General features: G+C 37.3%; 1 protein-coding gene across 4 annotated transcripts in view; it reads left to right on the forward strand.

Moving 5' to 3' along the window:
• LOC135112793 (zinc finger and BTB domain-containing protein 41-like) overlaps positions 1–24090 on the forward strand; it is a 95109-nt gene extending 71019 nt beyond the window's left edge. For 2 of the 4 annotated variants that reach the window (XM_064027612.1, XM_064027611.1), the window contains 9 exons: positions 9499–9529; positions 9901–10169; positions 10295–10404; positions 11482–11617; positions 11812–11978; positions 13169–13286; positions 13400–13491; positions 19696–19866; positions 22576–24090. In XM_064027612.1, the coding sequence (XP_063883682.1) occupies positions 9503–9529; positions 9901–10169; positions 10295–10404; positions 11482–11617; positions 11812–11978; positions 13169–13286; positions 13400–13491; positions 19696–19866; positions 22576–23900 (2415 nt within the window). In that variant the 5' untranslated portion in view covers positions 9499–9502 and the 3' untranslated portion in view covers positions 23901–24090. Of the gene's footprint in view, positions 1–2663; positions 2808–3653; positions 3800–9498; positions 9530–9900; positions 10170–10294; positions 10405–11481; positions 11618–11811; positions 11979–13168; positions 13287–13399; positions 13492–19695; positions 19867–22575 lie in introns of those variants that run through there. The other 2 variants (XM_064027609.1, XM_064027610.1) reach the window with 2 other exon arrangements.
• The last annotated feature ends 944 nt before the right edge of the window (positions 24091–25034 follow it).

Genomic DNA, 25034 nt, shown 5'->3' on the forward strand with positions numbered 1-25034 from the left:
TTCGCTGATTTAGCCTCAGGTCATATGTATTTCCGTTTCTGCAATATTTCGGAACCTTTAATTGAGAAATTTATTCCCACTAAATCAAACAATGATGATACCACTCCTTGGGTTATCACTCCTCCCTTATCCATAAGAGACGCAAGATTGGGTTAAGGTCACAGAATAAACATGACCGATCAGTATTTGGTAGAGAATCTGATTCAGCAAAAAATGCCTTGGACCTTTTCTTGATTGTAATTATTAGTATCGGAACTATTCTATAATTAATCAAGCTAAGTATGAAGATTCTTTGATATGTAAATTATCGAAAAATTCTAAAATACTTCACTCCTGTGTTAAAAAAAGAAGATAGGTGCACCAAGTATTGGTTACCTTAGGACAAATTAGTTACGACTCTACAGAGGGCCGAGACATTTGCTACATCCTATGCTTCTGTGTACGCTCCTTCCTCTCTAGAGTTTCCAGTTTCCCATCAGACTTGGCAAGGAGACCAGATTACAGATTTGATTATATCAATAGGTGATGTTGCATCAGTTTCCGATCTTGACCCATCTTAGTCGATGGACCCTGATAACATTCATCCTTATGTGCACAGGAACTGGCACAACCACTCACATTGATTTATCAGGCTTCACGTCTTGATGCAGGGTCGCTTCCATCACTGCGGAAACAATCCTTTGTTATATCTACTTTCAAAAAAGGTTCTAGATATGATCCTTTGATGGACAGGCCTGTGTTACTCACTTTAATCTTTGTTTAATCACAAGAACAAATTCTGTTTAAGGCTATTTGTGAATTTATTGATAACAGTGATTTACTAAACTCAGCTCAGTTTAGTTTTAGGCCAGGAAGATCTTCAGAAGTTATCGCTAAATTATAATGATGTAACTAGATGAGTTGATGAAGGTTTTAATGTTGATTTGATATTTTTTGACTATACTAAGGCTTTTGACATGGTATGCCATGACATACTGATTGATAGATTACATATGATTGGGGCAAGGGGGAAATTGTTGGAATGGATTAGGAACTTTCAACATAAAGAGGAATCTCAGTAATAGTAAATCACCTGATCAGTGCTTGCAGAGAAATTCTCAGTGGAGTGCCCCAGGACTGTATACTGGGTCTCCTGTTATTCTTAGTAGCATATATATCAACTTTGTGGTGGATGGAACAGCATCATCATGTAAAATATTTGCAGATGATTTAAAGCTCTGTTTAAAGGTAAGATCCAGTTCATATGAGAGTACTTTAGAGGATGTCATTTCCTGTCAGGATGACATTAATCGTTTCTGCGGCATTTCAGCATCATGGAGTTTAAAAATTATTACTTCTAAATTTCTAGTGTTAAGATTTCAAAGGAAATTGTTTGATAAAAGAAATTTGTTGAGAAACAATAGCGTGCATTATATAGATAACATACCTATCCCCATGCAAATTACAGTCAATCGTAGCCCAACATTTATTTTAACTTTCTTTGTTTTTCATGTTCGTCCTACATTAGATTATGGATCATGCCTATGGAACACAGAGTATATAGGAGACCTAAATGCTCTGGAATCAGATAACGACGATAGATTAAAAGCGTTAAGGGTTTGGAACACGTACGTGAGTACTCAGACTTAATCTTTTCTCTGTTTACGATATACGAGTTCGCAATGATCTTATAAGATATTGTAAAAATGTTCATAATAAATGTACAATAGAGCCAAGTGATATTTTTCTCAGACCACTTTGTGTAGGTAAAAAGGGAATCAGTATAAAACTGCTCATACAAGAATCCAGTTAGAGTGTAGGATAGGATTTTTTCAGCAATAGACATGTTATGCTATGAAATGTTCTACCTCAATCAGTTGTTTTCATCTCTGAATTTAGTACATTTAAAGAGCTCTCTCGGATTTTCTTGGAGTCGAAACTTACAAATATTTACAATCCTCCGCATATGATGCACCATCCAGTTTGTATTGATATATATATATATATATATATATATATATATATATATATATATATATATATATATATATATATATATATATATATATATATATATATATATATATATATATATATATATATATATATATATATATATATATATATATATATATATATTTATATATAATTTGTGTTTACAAGACCTGGCGCACCAGCAGCCGACTGCAGCTTCCCTTCAGGTATGAGAAGACCATTAGCGGGTATTGAATTTGTATTATTTTTATTTTTATTTTTTTTTTTTTTTACATATTTCTAGCCCTTCAAAGACAATTATATCATATATATATATATATATATATATATATATATATATATATATATATATATATATATATATATATATATATATATATATATATATATATATATATATATATATAATTTGTGTTTACAAGACCTGGCGCACCAGCAGCCGACTGCAGCTTCCCTACAGGTATGAGAAGACCATTAGCGGGTATTGAATTTGTATTATTATTATTATTTTTTATTTATTTATTTTTTTTTTTTTACATATTTCTAGCCTCTTCAAAGACAATTATCAAAGACCTCAAGTCTCTCTCTCTCTCTCTCTCTCTCTCTCTCTCTCTCTCTCTCTCTCTCTCTCTCTCTCTCTCTCTCAAAAGTACAAACTGCAATAACAGTGAAATAAAGGAAAACGAGCTGTGAGGTGCCCAGTGTGCGTGGTTGTATAAGCGAGCCAAACAAAGACAGTCGGTGAGCTGGACACTTCTAGATCAGAGCGAGCGACTTAAAACTTCATCGAAGCCAGGAATAGGAACAGGAACATTATATTTCTCCAACCCCTGGTAAATATTAAGGAAACAACCTCACACTTCTCTATGTCATGCTGCACTCTGATCTAAATAATGGGCAATATTTTTTTTTTACTGTATTTTCTTCGTTCATCACTTGATTTTCTGTTTTCTATGATGAAACCTTTCTCAAGAGAGAGCTGAGTTGGTAAAAAAAATAGATTGAAACGTAACATTTGATCCTGCAGTGTGGCGTCAGTCTTATTGGCAGTAAACTAAGATGACCTCTCAGACCCCCGCTTGTATGCGGGACAGTCCCGCTTTTACAACGTCTGCCCCGCTTGTAGCAAGATGTCCCCCTTTTTTTTTAATGTTTGTCACGCTTTTTCGTGATCATTCCCCTTCAGATGCAAAACTGATATCTTATCAATCATATGACATGATATATATATATATATATATATATATATATATATATATATATATATATATATATATATATATATATATATATATATATATATATATATATATATATATATATCCCTCTTTTACCTAAAAAAATAAATAAATAGAAATTGGTCACATAACACTAAACCCTTGGGACGCAGCAAGACGATACGATATTGTTTAATTAATGTTAGTGTGCCACACTGGTGTTAGGTATTACTTACCTTTTCTCCATCATTCTTGAGTCAGTATGTTCTATGGTAGCTGTTTAATTCTGGAAACCAGTAGAAATTCATAGAGTAATAGCTAATAACAATACATAGCTAGGTCATGATCACAAAGATCCCCTGCCTGAGCCAGTGTTTATCACTGAAGCAGCTGTGGCAAATGTACTATGGAATGTTGATAATTTTTGGTTACTTTACCTATTAAGACATGCACAAATTTCAGTGCAACCTGGCATGGCCACAACAAAAGTAAGAAACTTACTTGAGCAGTGGATTCAGCCAGCAGGCTGAATTTCATCCCAGGTCTGCAGTGCTGATGACAGCTCTTATAGGAAGGCAAATTCTGCTGGGCAAACTGCTGAGGGCGGGGTAAACCATTCAGAGTCCAGTTATTGTTGTATTTGAATATTTCTCAGTTGAAATTCTGGGAAGTGATTTTTGGGCTGGCTGTTATACTTAGCAGCCACAGTGTTATTATAAAGGTTGGCTGCCAAGTGTTGTGTGAAGATGGCACTCATCCCTTTTTATGTGTTCAGGTGTAATGTCATATTTCCTGTGGTCCTCAGTGATTGGCTCATTTTAATATTTTTAACTAATGTGATATAGATGTAATTGAATTGTGATGTAAATTCATCCTAACTTAAACCCATACTAACATATTTACAGAAATATTATAATGATCACTTTTATTCATACCTGGTGGGTTTCCTGATCCTTACCACCACAGACAAAGGCAGGGAAGCCACACTCTGCTGGTGTACCAGCTCTTATAAAAAAAAATTACACAAGAAACTAACAATAGTGCAAGCTGGACCGTGCATCATATGCAGCAAATTAGAAATATTTGTGTATTTATTCTCCAAGAAAATCTGAGATAGCTCTTTTAAACATACTAAGATTAGAGATGGAAGCAACATACTAAGTTCAGGATCAAGTGTGCAGTATAAGGAAATTACCCATTATCAACGGCTCAATACAATCTAAAGGATTTCTTCATGTGATGCAGCCTTCATCTCTGACATTCCTGTGAGTCATTCAGATTTCAAACCTGCCTTTGGCTGAGACCTAGATGACCCTGTGTTAGTCTGACAGGACTTATCAAAAAAGATAATCTCTCAACTTTTCGGGTAACCTGAGGGAAATCAATTTCTTCACAATATGTATTCTTTTTTTTGCCCTCTGACAAGTGTCTCTTATGAACTTTCAACCCCTTGACCATTAAGTATATTTCTCCATGGGTCAGTGGGATTAGAATGTGTCATACTTTACTATAATAAAGAGGTAGTCATTTTCAGGTCTGTGCTCCATAAAATTTTTCCCATAAACTTAATAAAATATCATTACCTACTTCATGTTTTTTCTGAATTACTTTGTGTTTTATTTGCTATGTAGAGGCAAGATCCTTGTATGGGCTAAAATTAAGAAAAAAAATGGAGATTGTGGTAGAGAATGAAACATATCAAGACTACAGGACAAGAAATTTTTGTTAGTAAATATGTACTTGAAGACTTGAAAGGAACAGCAGTGGGTGAACAATCAGGTTCAAAGTGAGATCAGGAAGGAAAGAAGAAAGGAATATAGCTGGACATGTAAAAGAAAACACAAAGATTTTTTTAAATATGTCCAGTCCAAAACTGAGAGTGCGTGCAGTATATCAAAATTACATAAAAATGCAGATCAATTTGAGAAAACTGAAACAGACAGAAAGTGTCTGTGGAGTTTTACAGGGAAGTTTTCACCAGAGAAGACAGTAAGGAATACAATAGTATCTAGTGTGAGTATGGAGGCAGGTAGAGTGTAAATATAGATAAGAAATATGTTGTTTCAGTACCAGTGCTAGGTGAACATGGTGAGATAGTGGACAAATAAGAGAGAGGGTTGTGAGAGGTAGGTAGGTCATAGGATCACTTGCACTGAAGTGTGTATCAGACATGTGGATGTGGAATAGAGCACAACAATCAAGAGTGCATGCTTGAAATTGGTTACGTGAGATGGGCATATGAAGTGACAATATGGAAGGCTGAGAGCAATGAGAGTATGAGAAATATGATTGATTTTCTGTCTTTCTAAAGCTTTTGAGCCTCTTTTACTGGAAGACTGTGAAGCATCTGTCTGTGCACAACCTTCTCTCTCATCATCAGTATGGGTCCTATAAAGGACAATTCACTGGCCATCTAACTTTCCTTGCTGGACACATATGAACACATTCTTCAGTCAGTAATAAAACGGCATTAAATAAGCTTGTATACTGTGTGACCGTTGTATTTACAGTGACTGGGTATCTAGATCAATGAACATACATCAAGTTTGGTTAAAGCTTTTACATGTTTGAATGGTCAACAAGATTTTCAGAGATAGTTCATTGAGCAAAGCCAAGGTAAATTTTTAACATTGACACTTCAAATGTAGCTCAGAGCCCATTGAAAGTTATGCACATTGTATAAGGCAATCAAGAGCCAGAACACCTGAAAATATTGAATGCATGTGGGTTAAATTCAGGGAAATTGACATTTAACAGCTGAAACTTTATAGCAGCTAAGGATTTTGTAGACTATTGTTACAAAGATTTTGATGGAGAGGATCTTGGCATAAAACACCTAGTACCAACATTTTTTTTTTTCTTAGATTTTTTGGCATCATCCTGATTTGTCGGACCAGATCTGCTGGCAAGGTTTAAGGATGTTAACAGTTTGGATCCAAAGTTATAAATTCATGCTCAGAATATTGGCATTATGCTTTCTCAAACTCACAGTTTAAGGCTGTTGTGTAGGTGACAGGCTACTAAGAAATAGTAATAGCTGTTTTTTGCATAAACATTTATCATATTAGCAATTCTCTTGACAGTAATCAGCCTTTCACTATCATACTGTTATATGTAATTACTTGTGAAACAAAAGCAGTTCACATCCTCAATAACACTGTATAACAATGAAAAAAAAAACGGAAATGAGACTATCCTTTTCTAGAGTTATTTTTTGCGTAGATTACGAATATAACATCCGTTTCTTTCTGTGACCCTCCAGTTCTTCGTAAATAGCAGTGCCCGCAATGTCTATCTGAGCGGTATTTTTTGTTGCTTTTACCATTTATATAATTTTTCACATAGCTATGTGATTTTTTTTCTTAACAGGATACAGAGTTAAGATGCCTAGATAATGCAAGAATTCGCCAGACAAGTTTTGTTATATATGTGGATCAGTTACATTAAGGCAATACAAGAGACAGTTGACTCAACGTGTAAAGAAACTTTATGAGCTGTACTTTGGATGTAAAGTAGGTGACCAGGACAAAAGCTGGGCACCTCACATATGTTGTGTCAGGTGTACAAGTTCCCTTTCTGCCTGGGTGAAAGGCAAAGGGACTGGCCTCATGTTTGGCGTACCAATGGTCTGGAGGGAGCCAAAGGACCACTCAACAGATTGCTACTTCTGCTTAACGGATATTAAAGGTGGGTATTCAGTGTTTATTTTTTACTGTTTTTATATATATTTTCAAGAGATGTATCAATAAAAAGATCGAAATACATAATAAGTTGCACTTCCACTATTTTTGCACGTGATCACAACCAATAGTATCCATTTTTAGTCTGATTTTATTTTATTTTCCTGCAGGTTGCAACAGAAAAGGCAAGAAATCTATCGTGTATCCAGATCTTCAGTCTGCTATTTGCCCAGTTCTACATTCAAGTGATATTCCTGTACCACAGCCGCCCTCTGAACTACCAAGCGATGACACGAGCAACTCAGACGATTCAGAATCTCAAGATGCAACGTATATGACACAACTTGAATTTGATAAGAAACCACACCTCATCACCCAACCAGAACTCAATGATCTAGTTCGTGATCTAACACTTACTAAGCAACAGAGTGAACTCCTGGCCTCACGTTTGCAACAATGGCACCTGTTGGATGAAGAACATGAGTGATGAACATGGAGAGAGGTTCCATCAAGATATAGCGTCAATGGAAAACAGATACAAGGGAAAATGGAGCCCTGCTATGCTGGCTGACTTCTGTTGGAACCTGAAGCGTGACACGCCTGAGACGTCTTATAAAAGAAGAAGTAAATACTAGATTGTAGGTTAATACATTATATAAAGCTAACAAACATTATATATTAATTAAATAAATACAATGAAGACATTTAATCTGACTTTGGGAGCAAAATACATTTATGGAATCTTGGAAATCTCTATTAATTGCATAATTATTAAAACAGTGATTTACAAAAAATTGCGACATGGCATGAAATTTTTGTTATCAAATTTGAATTCAGCACACTGAACTTCATAATAAAACGCACATAAGAACTATGTTTTCTTCTTAACCCTGAAATTTGTTGTACAGTGTAATTGTAGTTTGTAATCATATATGCTCTAGACAGGTTCATCACAAATGAGTATCACATCATTTACATAATCTGAAATCACCGTAATGTACATGTAATACCCAGGAAGCAACAGAATAATAAAAAATAAATTCAGCAATGAGTCTGCCTTGACAACCTGCTCCATCAACCACTGGCAGTTGGCTCTAGACACTGCCCTGACTGATGGCAAACCTTCATGTACTTTGACCTGTACTGCACACATCCATCCAGGATTCTTGAGTTGTAAGAAGCAACTCTGTTATTTATAATAATTAGTTAACAATTATTCATCATATAATAAAAAATAAATAAAAACATTTTTTCATAACTATTTAAATATGAATGAGAATAATGTGATCTCTAATAACAATGATTCAAATATGAATATGAATACCAAATGCACTTACTCTATCCATGGTCTGTGTGTGTGTGTGTGTGTGTGTGTGTGTGTGTGTGTGTGTGTGTGTGTGTATTACTTAGAGCTACACAGATGCACAGACCACAATAGAACATGTAGTCCTTACAAAGTGACCTGACCTAGGACTTCTAAGAAAGTGATAGTAGAAGAAAAGGACAGCAAAGCAGAAGGCTCTCTTCCCACTCTCCACTCCCTCCAGCATAAGCTGTACAGGAAATGGGTCAGAAACAAATACTTTTTGGGATTGAAGAAGTAAACACCTGAAGAAAATTTTATTGGAAATAATGAAAATAGATAAAATGAGGTGCCCCCCTTTTCCTGGAGGCAAGGAAATAAATCTCAAAGAAATGCTGGCAACTATAGATTAGAGGCAAAATGTTTAAAAGATGGCATTTGAAGTCTTTGCAGTGGTGCAGTCTATCATGTCTTGAGAAATCCCATTCCAAAGGTTGGCAGCTCACTTGATAAACAAATTCTTTAATTCATGAGAGTTAAAGGATCTGTCACCAATTTTGCAACTGTTTCCCTGCATGTAATTAGAAAAGTCTATCATGAAATACTTACTGCAGTCCATGTTTTCAATGCCTTTGATGATTTTAAATACTTCTATAAAGTCACCTCTTAATCTTCTTATTGTTTAATGAAATATATTTAATTCTTTAAGTTGCTCTTCATATGATTTTTGTTACTCTATACTGAACTTATTTTAATTCATCTGTCAGGTAATGGGGGCACCATGCTTGAATGCAATATTCCAAAAGGGGACTGAGGATTATATCTCTAGATTTATATTCAAATGATCTACTGATAAAGTCAATTATTTTTTCACTTTCTTTACAACTTCTGTATATTGTTGACAAGTTTTTAGGCTGTTTCATATTTTATTCCTAAATCAATTTTGCTATCTACACTTAAGTACCATTCATCATATATTTTGCTTTCCAACTTTGATATCCAATGTGAAACACTTTGCACTTACTTGCATTAAAACTCATTTGCCAAGTTTATCCCTGCTATGACAACTTGTTTTGATTGTTCTGCATTTTGGAGAGAGAGAGAGAGAGAGAGAGAGAGAGAGAGAGAGAGAGAGAGAGAGATTAAAACATACTTTGTCTCAGATGTTTCTGGGTATCTTTACCAAGTTTTCCCTTTGGTGCCTGCAGTTTTAGTAGTGAAGTAATGCAAACTGTGTATAAAGATTTGAAGTCAAGACAAGTTTGTAACTATATATTCTGCCATAACTCTACTTTTTTTCATGAATGACACTCTTCTTTTTCAGTATCATGACTTCAAGTGATGAGTGGGAGGAGGTAAGAGACAAATGCTTTATATGACTAGTAATTGTTATTTACATTAAATAAATAGAATAATATCTATTCTAGATATCTACATATTGTAAAATTGACTACTATATGTAACCATAACTAAAACTTTTAAGTTAAGTCATGATGAATTTGCTCAAACACTGAAGCTTTTGTAACTGACCAGTGTATCTACTGGGACATCATTGTTAAGTAGAGCTTGGTCACTACATACTCTGAGCAATTGCCAAAGCCTCAGTGCCTCAGTGTTCAAACAGTTTTGACATCACATGTAATTATTTGGAATGGATTAATGTAGCTTTACTCATATGACTGCATATGTTCAAGAAAACAAGATTAACCAGTCCTTGTTCCCCCAGAACTTGGGCAACATTGATGACCTGATCAGCAGCAACTTGAGTACCTTGGAAACAGAAGATGTCATATATCTAGAAGAGTATCTGGTTGGAGACTTTGACTCTCATTCTCCAAGTTTGTGGTCAGCATTGAAAGAGGACAGTGAAGGGGATGCATCACCTTGTCCTAACACAAGACAGGAGGGCATCCACACTGACCAGTCAAGTAATCATACAAATGAGGAAAATTCAGAGAATGTTGATGACCCACAGGTGCCTCAAGAGATAACCAGGTTAGAGGAGTGTTATCCTTCCACAGTGTGATGTGCATGCTTGGCCATGAATAAAAGCTTCAAGAAAGTACATTAACTTTACAAATTTACAAGGATCCAGCCTCTTAATTTGTTTATTTTTACAGAAGCATTGACACTGCTGGCAATTCCCTTGGCTCCAGACAGCGTAGAGCAAACCGAGGAGTTCCCAAGCCCAAGTTTGTTTCCTACCAGGCATTTCCCCCACTGACCAAAGGTACATTGATTTAGTTTTTGTCTATGGTCTAAAAGCATTTCTTTCTTACAAAGTTTCCTTTTTAATTTCTTAAAAATAATAAATAAAAAATAAATAAAAGTATTACAACAAGAATTTGGAAAGGTTTTCATAGTAAAAGATTGATCAGTACACCAAATTAGAGATATAGCCCTAGATATTTTGAGCATATCCATATGCATTTTTTGCTCTTTGAAAGATGTTTAAAGCAAAGGAACAGGCAGGATATAATAACAGCTGAATTTAACTAGTAGAATCTCCTGGCAAACTTGACATCATTCTCTCTCTCTCTCTCTCTCTCTCTCTCTCTCTCTCTCTCTCTCTCTCTCTCTCTCTCTCTCTCTCTCTCTCTCTCTCTCTCTCTCTCTCTCTCTCTCTCTCTCTCTCTCTCTCTCTCTCTCTCTCTCTCTCTCTCTCTCTCTCTCTCTCTCTAAATGTTCCTGATAAAGTTTGTCATGTATAGCAGAAGTGACAGCATGCACATAATAATCAAAGTGGGCATAAAATGATATATACTGTAGTAAGAAATAATGCTTAGAATTAATTCAATGTAAATATTGTTGAAGAAAATGTCCTAAAACATTATTTGAATATATTTTTCACAAATTAAGATCAAAACATCTCTCAGAGTATGATCCTCAGTTATAGGCAAGCAGATTAAAATGGCAGTTCAGTTTTTGTTATAATAAGGATAGGAGGCTTATGCCATTCAATAACTGCAGATTTGCTCTTGCTGAAAATAATGGCAAAATTTTCAGAATAAGTGTACTTGAACTTACAGAAATCATTAGTCATGTGTATTGTTCAGCTTAGGTAAATTGAGCTTATTGTTAGATTCCTTTGAAAGGCTTCATGCCCTGATCATTGAACAGACCACCATACTTACAGTCAGCAATGCAGTCCCTGTGAAGCTTAAGCCATAATTTAATGTCATGTATTTGACAAACTTTAGTGTTTGTGCAGAGAATAAGACTTTGTGTTACTGCATCTGCACATAGTCCATGCCATCTGGTCTAAGTCATATGTAATCTGTGTGTGATATGTTCCTTGGTTCCTCAGATAAACCGTTTCAGTGTGAGCTGTGTGGGCAGCGCTTGGCCACTCGGGAAAGTCGAAAGAGACACATCATTGCCAAACACGTCAAAGAAAAAAATAATGTCTGCAGTGATTGTGGAAAAAAATTTGTTTTCAAATTGTAAGCTACATTTGTATTTATACTATATTGCCATTGAAAGTCATCTGAAGCTAATGTAAGATAATTATGTATTGCCTTTGTTTTTTGTCATATTCTAACCAGGATCAAGACAGGGAAGACTTATATTTTGGTTTTTCAGTATCCACTTAATTTGAGAGGTATGAATTTAGCTTGAAGTAAACACACTTTTGCAGTTCTCTGAAGGCCCATGCAGCCATCCATTCAGCCACCCCAAACTTCACCTGCGTATGTGGGCAAACTTTCAGTGTCCGTGGCTCATATATGAACCATGTGCGTCGTGTGCATAGGGCCGTCTCAGAGGTCAAGTATTCATGTGAACTCTGCTTCAAGTCTTTTGTTGGTAAGTACTCTACACTTTTTTTTTTTTTTTTATTATTTTAATGGAGTTAGGGACAAAACAGAAAAGTGGAGCACAACAGAGATTTCCAATCATTCTGTTTGTTTTATTACTGTGGGTTTTGGATCTGTTTAAATATATTTGACAGTCCTGACTCATCCTGTGCATATTTCCACAAATCTCAACAAGGAAAGAAAACAAATGTATATTCTTTGAAATAGTTCAGTCTATAGCTTCAGTCTTAAAATTTTTTCAGTGTTCTTCACATGTGTCTTCTAGGAGGGTTTGCTGAATAGTAGATTAATGAATATTTATGAATAAAAACTCTTTGGTTGGTATTTTTTTATCAATACTTACACTTAATTGTGAAACATGCACAATGAGTGAAGAGGATTTATTTGTTATCAGGGAAGCAGAGGAGCTTAACCTTGAAATTGATGTGGAGTTACGAGGAATAGAAAAGTGTAATAACGTGTAGTGTGAGAGGTGATGGGGAGTAACAGGCTTGGGGAGTGAATTACAGAGTTGCTGATTGATGAGGAGGAATACCCAAGAAATTGTACAAGAGTCTGGTTTATGACATTGGGCTCAAAGCATTTAATAGTTAAATAGAGAAGTAAGAGGATCTCTGTTAGTATTGGAGGTGGTTGAAAGGTATGTAGTAGAGTAACACAATGCTGTTCCAATTGCCAACATGTATTGTCACATTTCACTTCTACAAAGATAAGACTTTTAAAGTGATAATGTCACTTTTGTAAATTGCTACAAGAAATAAAGTAAAATTACAATTGTAGCATAATTTTAACTTATACACAGATTACCATGGACTATTTTTGTCATAATTGTCCCATGCTTGGGGAGTATAACATATCAATTGATGTGATGACCACTTTATTTTTCTACCTTTCACATCATGAGAAATGTAAGTGATCATAAGTTTTGTGTTCATTACAGCAACCACTTTATAGTTTCAAGGAATGCAAGAAATATGCAACAAATTTTTTTTCATCACAGCTTTAGGCTTAAATGATGCCCAGTAGAAGCTGTATTAAATTTATCTCTATCTTTCAGTTACATTTCTTCAAATAAGAAACATCCTTATATGTACTATTAAATCCAAATTTCACATTACAAAAACTGGTTTAGTGAACAAATGAAAATCAATATGAATATGATTTTACATGCTTTTGCAGATCATCACACACTACGTCTTCATCTGATATCTGTTCACAAGCCGAAGACCATTGCCTGCCTTCACAGCGGCTGTAATAAGGTGTTCTCCACTGGTGCCCTCATGAAGTCCCATTACTGGTGAGAAGCCCAAAGGTTTTGCCATTGCTAATGGTTATGATAATTGTACCTGCTTACACATATAATTCACATGACATGGTGCTATGTTTCAAGTTCTCTGCATCTGAACACAGGTATCATCTCAAGCAGAGGTTCCCATGTGATGAGTGTGGCCAAACCTTCTCCACCGAGTCCTACATGTACAAACACCGGCGCACTCATTCAGGTCAGGCAGGTAGCTTTTCTTACATTAATATCACCATGCAGGTGCAACATATCTTATGAATTTTGAAGCATAACATCAACCTTACTGTATTTTTGCAAATTTGCCATTTTCTTCTAAACATATGGTGACACTGCAGATATACCATATTTGCTGACATAGATGCACCTCTGCATAAGGAGCACTCCTATTTAACAAGGATGTTTTGTGGAAAGAAAATTGTTTCATTATAGATTTATTGAAAAAAGAATTGTCTGTGTTTATTTATATATATATATATATATATATATATATATATATATATATATATATATATATATATATATATATATATATATATATATATATATATATATATATATATATATATATATATATATAGTGGAACCTTGGTTCTAGAACTTTATTAATTTCTAAATGCTGTTCACAATCTGAAATGTTTGAAAACCGAAACTATTTTTCCCATAGGAATCAATGTAAAATGGATTAATCCATTCCTGGACAGCAGCAGGTTATGACAGATGCTCCCACAACCAAAATGGCTGCTTCACAACATTTCCAGCTCAAATTATTTATCTAGAGATGATGTATTGAATGAACTTAATGACACAGAACTCATCAGAACATATTGTTTAGACCTAGCAGGTGTTCTCTTTATCACCAGTCTAGTGAGGGAAGCCTTACAGAGGGACACAGAAAGGAGCAGCCCGCTCACTGCTAAAATGAAAGTGATCATAACACTTGGACATCTTGCTGCTGGGAAAAGCTACTGGAAAAATGCAGTTGTGAAATTTTGATGGTGTTGAGGTTCATGGAGATAGCCACAAGTGCCTCAGGATTACTCCTCAGCACCGAGAGCTGTTTATTTACATCGAGGCTTTCCAACTGGATCACATTTACCGTATTACTGTCTTACACTCTGTGCCTCTCCTCAGATATATAAAAACAAAGTAAATATTTATAGAAACTATAAATCAGTAGTAAATGGCAGCTTTTGCTATGTCTTTTAATATCTGAAATCAAGTAACTTTGTTCTAGAACCACAACTGGAGCAATAATGAGTACACTTATCCCCCAGCTATAGCGGGTTTTTGCTAACGCGGTTTAAAGCTATCACGGGAACAATAAAAAACACATTAAATGGGCTAACGCGAATCCTAGTGGAGCTATCGCGGCCCATGAGTCGTTATACTGTATGCCCAGGATGTTCACGTGACAGCTACGTCATATTTCTTGGCCAGATTCGCTTGCTAATTGGCTGAATTTGACTGACATATTAGGCCGTGATTGGCTTGCACACTCCCGCTTCCTTATCCAGCCACTCTCCCGCTCCCCCATCCCTCTAGTCCCTCCCGCCACAGTTGACTGAGTGGCACGTGCCGTGGTGAATCTCAAGGTCACGCGTGTGTATCTCGGGACAATGGCCTCTACTCCCCCTCCTGGCCACCCAGGGAGATCGCTACCACCCAACCCGACCCAGCGAAAGGCAACAGCGGCGCCTGGGAAAGAAATCAAGAAGAGGAAGAACCTTACATATGCTGTGAAATATGAGATAGTGAAATTGATCGAGAGTGGACAAAGTAAAAGTTCAGTGGGCGCTAAGTTCGGCATCAACGAGTCTACAGTGAGAGGTATTTACCTTAAGAAGGACCACATTAAGGCACATATGAACCTCACTAGTGATAGTGCTGGACATAATGCTGTGCGAAGCTCAAATCATGTCCTCCTCAAGACTGATCTATAAATCATGGTGAGATGAGGGAAAAAAAAAGGTGCCAATATGTTGAATTGTGTTGCTACTCTGGCGGGCCACGAACAATTTTTTTTTTTCCTATGTATTCTTAACAATGGCTATCGCGTTTTTAGCTATCACGGCGATGTTAAGGGACCAATTTCTCGCAATAGCTGGGGGTTGAGTGTACATAATTTTGTTAGAAAACTGATTTGCTCAAAAAGGGAGCCGTTCAGTAACTGAGGTTCCACTTTGTGTGTGTGTGTGTGTGTGTGTGTGTGTGTGTGTGTGTGTGTATATATATATATATATATATATATATATATATATATATATATATATATATATATATATATATATATATATATATATATAGGAGGAGGCAGTAGACACCTGCCGAAACAATAATTACTCCCAGTGAGGTCTAAAGCACTGTTCAGGGGGTGCTGTGAACTTATCATTAAACCCAGCTGTGACTTCACTGAACGTTTCCCTTTGTGTCTCACAACACAAGGGGGCAGTCACAGCCTGCCCTCTAAAGACAAGTCTCTTCCTCCTCACAAAACTACAAGCACCTAATAACACACACACCCTTCACCCAAAAATTTTAAAATCATCATGGCGACTCCTACACCAGCCTCGAAGTCCCCATCTGGGGAGGGGACCATAAATGTCCCCAGGTCGGACTGCCTTTCTGTTGACAACCCTAAGTGTCTTGACACCCCCCTCAACTTTTTCTTCATTAACTTCTGCAACATTCGTGGCCTAAGATCTAATTTTCAATCTGTAGAACACCACCTCTCCTCTTCTAAACCTCATCTTCTTTTCCTTACTGAAACTCAGGTGTCTGAGGCAACTGACAGTAGCCCCTTTTCTGTTCCCTCCTACTTTCTCTATCCTCATTTTCGATCCAAAGCTGGATGCTGCGTTTATGTGCGCAATGACTTAACCTGCTCTCGTGCCCACGCTCTTGAATCTTCCGAGTTTTCCACCATCTGGCTACAACTACAGAGTCACTCTCGTACTAAATTTATCTGTGCTGTATACCTCTCTCCTAACTCCTCTGACTATAAGAAATTCTTTGACTACTTAACTTCCAAAGTGGAGCACATTCTGACCCTCTTCCCTTTTGCAGAGATCTCCATTCTTGGAGACTTCAATGTTCACCACCAGCTTTGGCTTTCCTCTCCCTTCACTGACCATCCTGGTGAACTAGCCTACAACTTTGCTATCCTCCATGACCTAGAGCAATTGGTGCAACACCCTACTCATATTCCTGACCATCTTGGAGATACGCCCAACATTCTTGACCTTTTCCTGACCTCTAATCCTTCTGCTTATGCTGCCACCCTTTCTTCTCCGTTGGGCTCCTCCGATCACAATCTCATATCTTTATCTTGTCCTATCACTCCAATCCCTCCTCAGGATCCCCCTAAGCGAAGGTGCCTCTGGCATTTTGCCTCTTGTAGTTGGGGGGACCTGAGGAGGTATTTTGCTGATTTTCCTTGGAATGACTACTGCTTCCGTGTCAGAGACCCGTCTTTGTGTGCTGAACGCATAACAGAGGTGATAGTGTCTGGCATGGAGGCGTACATTCCTCACTCTTTTTCTCATCCTAAACCTTCTAAACTTTGGTTTAACACAGCTTGTTCTCATGCTATACATGATAGAGAGGTGGCCCACAAAAGGTACTTAAGCCTTCCATCACCAGAATCTCATGCACTTTATATTTCTGCCCGGAACCATGCCAACTCTGTTCTCCAACTAGCCAAAAACTCCTTCATTAACAGAAAATGTCAAAACCTTTCAAGATCTAACTCCCCTCATGATTTCTGGCATCTAGCCAAAAATATCTCCAATAACTTTGCTTCTTCTTCTTTCCCTCCTCTACTTCAACCAGATGGCACCACTGCTATCACATCTATTTCTAAAGCTGAACTCTTTGCTCAAACCTTTGCTAAAAACTCTCCCTTGGATGATTCTGGGCTTGTTCCTCCCTCTCCTCCACCCTCTGACTACTTCATGCCACCTATTAAAATTCTTCGCAATGATGTTTTCCATGCCCTCGCTGGCCTAAACCCTCGGAAGGCTTATGGACCTGATGGTGTCCCTCCTATTGTTCTCCGAAACTGTGCCTCCGTGCTTGCACCTTGCCTAGTCAAACTCTTTCAGCTCTGTCTATCAACATCTACCTTTCCTTCTTGCTGGAAGTTTGCCTACATTCAACCTGTTCCTAAAAAGGGTGACCGCTCTAATCCCTCAAACTACCGTCCTATTGCTTTAATTTCCTGCTTATCTAAAGTTTTTGAATCTATCCTCAACAGGAAGATTCTTAAACATCTATCACTTCACAACCTTCTATCTGATCGCCAGTATGGGTTCCGTCAAGGCCGCTCTACTGGTGATCTTCTGGCTTTCCTTACTGAGTCTTGGTCATCCTCTTTTAGAGATTTTGGTGAAACTTTTGCTGTTGCCTTGGACATATCAAAAGCCTTTGATAGAGTCTGGCACAAAGCTTTGATTTCCAAACTACCCTCCTACGGTTTCTATCCTTCTCTCTGTAACTTAATCTCAAGTTTCCTTTCTGACCGTTCTATTGCTGCTGTGGTAGACAGTCACTGTTCTTCTCCTAAATCTGTTAACAGTGGTGTTCCTCAGGGTTCTGTCCTGTCACCTACTCTCTTCTTATTATTCATTAATGATCTTCTAAACCAAACTTCTTGTCCTATCCACTCCTACGCTGATGATACCACCCTGCACTTTTCCACGTCTTTTCATAGACGTCCAACCCTTCAGGAGGTAAACATATCACGCAGGGAAGCCACAGAACGCCTGACTTCTGATCTTTCTAAAATTTCTGATTGGGGCAGAGCAAACTTGGTATTGTTCAATGCCTCAAAAACTCAATTCCTCCATCTATCAACTCGACACAACCTTCCAGACAACTATCCCCTCTTCTTCAATGACACTCAACTGTCCCCCTCTTCTACACTGAACATCCTCGGTCTGTCCTTTACTTATAATCTGAACTGGAAACTTCACATCTCATCTCTAGCTAAAACAGCTTCTATGAAGTTAGGTGTTCTGAGACGTCTCCGCCAGTTTTTCTCACCCCCCCAGCTGCTAACTCTGTACAAGGGCCTTACCCGTCCTTGTATGGAGTATGCTTCACATGTCTGGGGGGGTTCCACTCATACTGCTCTTCTAGACAAAGTGGAATCAAAAGCTTTTCGTCTCATCAACTCCTCTTCTCTAACTGACTGTCTTCAGCCTCTCTCTCACCGCCGCAATGTTGCATATCTAGCTGTCTTCTACCGCTATTTTCATGCTAACTGCTCTTCTGATCTTGCTAACTGCATGCCTCCCCTCCTTCCGCGGCCTCGCTGCACAAGACTTTCTTCTTTCTCTCACCCCTATTCTGTCCACCTCTCTAACACAAGAGTTAACCAGTATTCTCAATCATTCATCCCTTTCTCTGGTAAACTCTGGAACTCCCTGCCTGCTTCTGTATTTCCACCTTCCTACGACTTGAATTCCTTCAAGAGGGAGGTTTCAAGACCCTTTATCCACCAATTTTTGACCACTGCTTTGACCCTTTTATGGGACTGGCATTTCAGTGGGCATTTTTTTTATTAGATTTTTGTTGCCCTTGGCCAGTATCCTTCCTACATAAAAAAAAAAAATATATATATATATATATATATATATATATATATATATATATATATATATATATATATATATATATATATATATATATATATATATATATATATATATATATATATATATATATATATATATATATACTACTGCTTCAATTCCACACCTATAGGCCTAGGCTTCTGTACTACAGCTGGTGCATCAGATGCTGGTGCATCTGATGCACCAGCAAATACAGCATTTCACATGACTAATTTGAACTACTTGGATTATAAATTTTGAGTATATACTTAATCTCATAATCCTTCTTTACATTATCCTTTATGGTACAAAAAAGTTTTCTTGCTTTTAACCAAAACTGTCTGAAGGCTAAACAGCATATGATGCTGAATTTGATCCTCTATCCAACTATTTTTCTTCGTTAGGTGTTATTTTTGTCTGATATTATTGATTTGAAAGGCATTGAACCTTTCATTGCTTTCCTTATTTGCTCTTTGTCCTTTATGGTGGCAGTCATTTTCAAGTTTGAAAAGTCAATTAAAACACTAATATGGACCTTCCATTATGATGTGATATTTTGATTTGCATGTTGCAAGTCAAGGACAAGCTTTTATCAGAGTACCAGTATAGTTGAGGGCCTACCAAATGAACTAACTTAATTCTTGAAACCCTTATTCACTTTTATAGTTTTTTTTTTCATTTGGTCCAGACACTTGTTCCTAGTTTCTGGATTTTTGCAGTAAATAAGGAAAGCAGATTTATGCAATGTAGCCATAAAATTTTAAATGGCACATCCAAGTTGTGATATGCAGGGATCAGGCCATACATGTGTGTTGACTGTGGCAAGACCTATCTGAGTGTGTCACATCTCAACAAACACCGGCGAGCAGCCCACTCCACCTACAGGCCCTTCCAGTGCTCCTTTTGTGGCAAGTGTTACAAAACCAAGGATCAACTGACCTTCCATGAGAGCAGCCATAGAGGTGGGTGTCTTAGCGTGTTTAGTTCAATTTTTATTATCTTTCACTCTCATCATGATGGAGATGCTTAATTGCTTATGCTCATTAATATAACATTTTACTTTTATAGATGAAATTGTTCTTTGAGTAAGAATTCAACTCTTTTCTATTATTTTATAAAAATAATGAAACTTAATTAAATACTCAAAACACAGTTATATATGAAACATGTGATCAGTGAGGATCACCAAACACATGACCTTCAGGCCTAGGAAATTTGATAGCTTTTATGCCCAAAAAAACAATTTCTTGGTCCTCTACAGAGCTAATGCACATGTTAGTATGAGAGGATTCAGTAATTTTCCAGCATAAATTGGCAGTCTTTTTCTACATCAGGATGAAATAGATTAGGCTGCATTAGAATTTGCAGGTCATGAAAAAGGTCCCAACAGAGGGCCCAGTCAGCAACAGCAACCCCATTAAGGGTCAGTCACACTCCCAGAAGAAAACATAAGTTGAAGGGATCACTGCCCAACACCTTGACAAGTGTGTTCCACGTGTGTCCCTAGGCGAAAAGAAAAAAAAAAGTACCATTTTATACTGCTTCTTATCTTGATTTATACATTTTTTTTTTTTTTTTTACAATGTACTCTGTAAAACACTATTCTCTTTCTTGTCTGTCTTCTTTTTGCTATTATATGTTTCTAGCTACAAGCAAGTTTGTCCAGAAAAGAAAAGAAAAAAATATCATACTGTTATTATATTCCTTTTTCACATCTTCACACAGAGAACAATTTTTAACAATAAATAGGGGTAAACTTTAGCTTCACCTCCTCCGTCTCCTTTTAATTTGTCTGTAGAAAGGAAAAAATCTAAGTTCTTTTCCACATTTTCCTTCATATAGACCTTTTTTTTGTCTTTAATAATGTATAGGATTAAAACATAGCCTCACTTCCTCTATCTCCTTTTTGCCGTGATATGTTTTGACCCCACACGCTGGTAGGGTCCGCCTGCCCCTCTTGCCCGCCCCCTGCCCCCTGACAGACCCGCATGTGGCCGTGGAGTGGGGCTCCCCAAATGGTCATCCAGTATTGCTCTTAAAAATGATCCTGTGATGCGTCTACAGAAGGGTTGCTTAAAGTGGGTTGCTGGGGTGGGGGGGTGGGGGGAAGGGGACTGATGTGGCTCTCTGGCCTAGGACTCTCTCTCTCTCTCTCTCTCTCTCTCTCTCTCTCTCTCTCTCTCTCTCTCTCTCTCTCTCTCTCTCTCTCTCTCTCTCTCTCTCTCTCTCTCTCTCTCTCTCTCTCTCTCTCTCTCTCTCTCTCTCTCTCTCTTCGTCTCTCTGTCTCTCGTCTCTCTCTCTCTCTCTCTCTCTCGTCTCTCTCTCTCTCTCTCTCTCTCGTCGTCTCTCTCTCTCTCTCTCTCGTCTCTCTCTCTCTCTCTCTCTCTCTCTCTCTCTCTCTCTCTCTCTCTCTCTCTCTCTCTCTCTCTCTCTCTCTCTCTCTCTCTCTCTCTCTCTCTCTCTCTCTCTCTCTTTTGTGGTATCAAGTAAGTAAGCATTACATCATTTGCAGAATTTATGATACTTTTTTTTTACGATGACAAGTTATGAGCAAAGCGACTTTCCAGCAAACCTTCCAGAACATATCTCACTCATAATTTGAACACCCTCTGTATTTTACTAAAAACAGCATTTTTCATTAGTGAAGAGACAGGATAAGCATTGAATTTGAAGTTTTCTAAGATTTTTCTTAGTTTTCTAAGATAAAGATTTTTCAATTTTTTATTTAAAATACATATCAATATCATTATCTTTAGTATCAGAATTTTGGACTTATTGATTTATTACTTGCCAGGTGATAAATCTGTTGCCAGTTATCAGTTATTGCCAATAAGGTTATCATTATCAATTTATCAGTTATCGTTATCATTTTTTTTCATTATTGCACCCAGCTGTGTGACTTACAAACATAACTTACTTATGAGCCGACATCTGAAACTTACGTTTATAAGTCAGGGAGTATCTGTATATACAGTCAGGTTGCGCTGACGTGGTGGTTCAGCTCTACTATTGGCCTACATTAGGTGTGATTCACATCAGAGTTTTAATTAAAGTAATAGAAGAGAATGACTGGGGTTCTGAAATGGCTGAGACAGGGCCCCAAAAAATTTAATAAAAGATTTCCAGACTACCTATAGCATTTTCTAATGCACATAACTGAAGGTAATAGATACGTAGGAGTTAACAAAGCACTGTAAGGATAAGGAATAAAAAACGGTACAGTGCAGTAACACTGGCAGCAGCAGCCACAGCATACTCTTCTCCTCACTTAAGTTGCACCAATGTGCATGGTGGCAGCAGTAGCAGCAGCAGTGGCAGCACACTCATTCCCCCTACACCAGCAGTACACTGCTCCACACTATGGATTTCTCCGTGGCTTGTTGGACCCATCACACGTTAGGCTTTAAAATCTCCATGTTATAGTATGACTTGGAAGCAAATTGATTCCCCTATTCTCATGGTAGACACAATTTGTGTTAGAATACTGCACCTTAGCAACAATCTGACTATGTTAAAATATGTTATATGTTTACATATAATTACATATATATATATATATATATATATATATATATATATATATATATATATATATATATATATATATATATATATATATATATATATATATATATATATATTATATGCTGTGATTTTTCCTTCTTCCACAGGTGAAAAGCCATTTCAGTGTGAGGTGTGTGGATATGCTACAGCTTACAGAAACACTTATTATGCACACAGAAAAAAACACCAGACTTCATCTTTAACCAGCACTGCTCAGAAGAAAAACAAGGGTGACATACCATCAACTACAGATCACATAGCAAGTGGAGATGAGAATAATACTATTGGAAAGAAAGGAGAGAAAAATAAAAATAAAAAAAAGAAGTCATCCTCATCCCCATCAAAATATAAATCCAGTCCTGGAGTTTCAAGTAGCAAGACGTCATTGCTGAAGAATGCAACGACTCCCATATTGCTAAATACAACCTCAGGGAGTGTTAAAGGTGCTAGCTGTAGTATGAGTGTGTCGCCAAGTACAGCTTCTGTAAATGTTATTTGTGTTGTGTCCAGTGAACCAAATGACACTAGTGTCTTGCCTGAATGTAGTAGAAACCTTTCAAGAAATTTTCCTCTGCCTGTAGATAACCATTGTAAGAACATGCAATCGTCAGCAAGTACAAACTTTATGTCTAGTGAGCCTCTGAATTTGGTACATCCTCCAGATAGAAGCACTGAGGTGACATGCCTTGGTCTGCATGAAACTACTAAACCTGATACTTATGAATTGGTTACTAATCATGATGTAACAGAGGAAAATTCTAAGAAGAGCTCTGAAGAACAAACTTCTTGTATAATCCTATCAAATGCTGCCAAATGTTCCTTTCCAATGTGTGAGAGTAGTGATGAATCTCTCTTGCTGTTTAAAGTTGATGATGAATCATATGTGGCATTATGTCCACATCATTCCTTGACAGACCTTGCTGATGATGCAGTGAAAGAAGGTACTTCCTTGAAAGGAATAACATATGTAAACATAAGTACACAAGTCCTGGACAACTTCAGTCAACAGAATGAAACTACAGAGCAAGAAACTAGTGACTCTGTGGACCTCAAAGTAGTGACTACAGAGGCAAATATTTCTGAAAACATACCTCACTCTCAAAGTTCACCAGAACTGTGTGGAAAACACACCCCTAGTGATAGCTCATTGGTACAGTTGATGTCACAATCAGCTTCCACAACACCAGAGATCTGTATCACCAACATGCCAGTTTCTCAGCAGTTGGACTGTGTAAAGCCCAGCACAGAGGTGTGTCTCACTGAACACCTGTCAACAATTATGGAATTAGACTCAGGGATTGTTAGCCCCTCTGGCCCCATTGTAGATGAGTCCTTCAGCCTGGCTGAAATGGAGGTTCACTGTCTCTTGTGTGAGGAACAGTTCCTTTGTATGGATGACTATGTCACTCATCTTGAGTCATGTAACAGTTAAGTACTTCTTTTGGTTATTCAAATTAAATACAGAATTATAATTTAACTTATTTTTATAATAGTGGAATTTATTTTTATGTGACCTCAGATATTGGTGTGTTATTGTTAATTACATGTTATAGTGAGTTTGTATTTTTCTATCTTGGACATTTTGATATTTGTTTATAACAATAAATATCTCCAACAAAAGATCAGGGCAAACCTCTTCACTCTTACCTTCTGTGCTAAACCATCTGGTCTGCCCAGTGCTCCCAGCCCTCCAGGAGACACAGTGAGTGGGCTCAGAGGAAATAAACAACTGTCACTGACCTTGAAGCATACGTCAAGTGGAGGCAAAGTGTGGGACATGGGGAGTGACGAGCCTTCTCTTACCCAAGCACGTTTAGCGGCAACTGCAGTGGCTTGGAGGCAGTGGCAGTCAAGGCAGCAGCTACCACAGTCACCATCTTCCCTCTAGACACGGCCTTACCCACCACCACTGCCTCGTGAGGCCACTCAACCCCTCTCTGCTGGGGTGACACACGCCATCTTCTCCTTGAGGGACACTGGAATTGGCGTCACGACATCCAGGCACATTCCTCTACCCACCACCACTCACCGACTCACAGCTAAGTACACCTGGGTTCCCATGTTTCCTGTTAGGTTGGTTAGGCATTGTTCCTCTCTGCTCAAAATCCAGAGCACGGGGGAATAGTTCGGTAGGGTCATCCCTACTCAGCCTAGGCATTTAGGGTTTCCTCCCCGACTATAATCTATTTATTCATATTTTTGTACTTTTGGAAAGTAAGCTACCAAAGTCACCAACTCATTATATTCTCATCACTTCCCCCTGTGGCAGTAAAACTCCTGATTTGGTTTTGTTTTGTTTTGTTTTTTCTCTTTTTTTCCTCATTCACTAGACATTATCTACATATAATTTGGCAATTCTTGATATGTGACCAAGTAAGCCAGCATATATATATATATATATATATATATATATATATATATATATATATATATATATATATATATATATATATATATATATATATATATATATATATATATATATATATATATATATATTTATATATATATATATAGAGAGAGAGAGAGAGAGAGAGAGAGAGAGAGAGAGAGAGAGAGATGCATA

This window comes from Scylla paramamosain, chromosome 24 (genome assembly GCF_035594125.1).
Source record: "Scylla paramamosain isolate STU-SP2022 chromosome 24, ASM3559412v1, whole genome shotgun sequence".
NCBI classification, from domain to species: domain Eukaryota; kingdom Metazoa; phylum Arthropoda; class Malacostraca; order Decapoda; family Portunidae; genus Scylla; species Scylla paramamosain.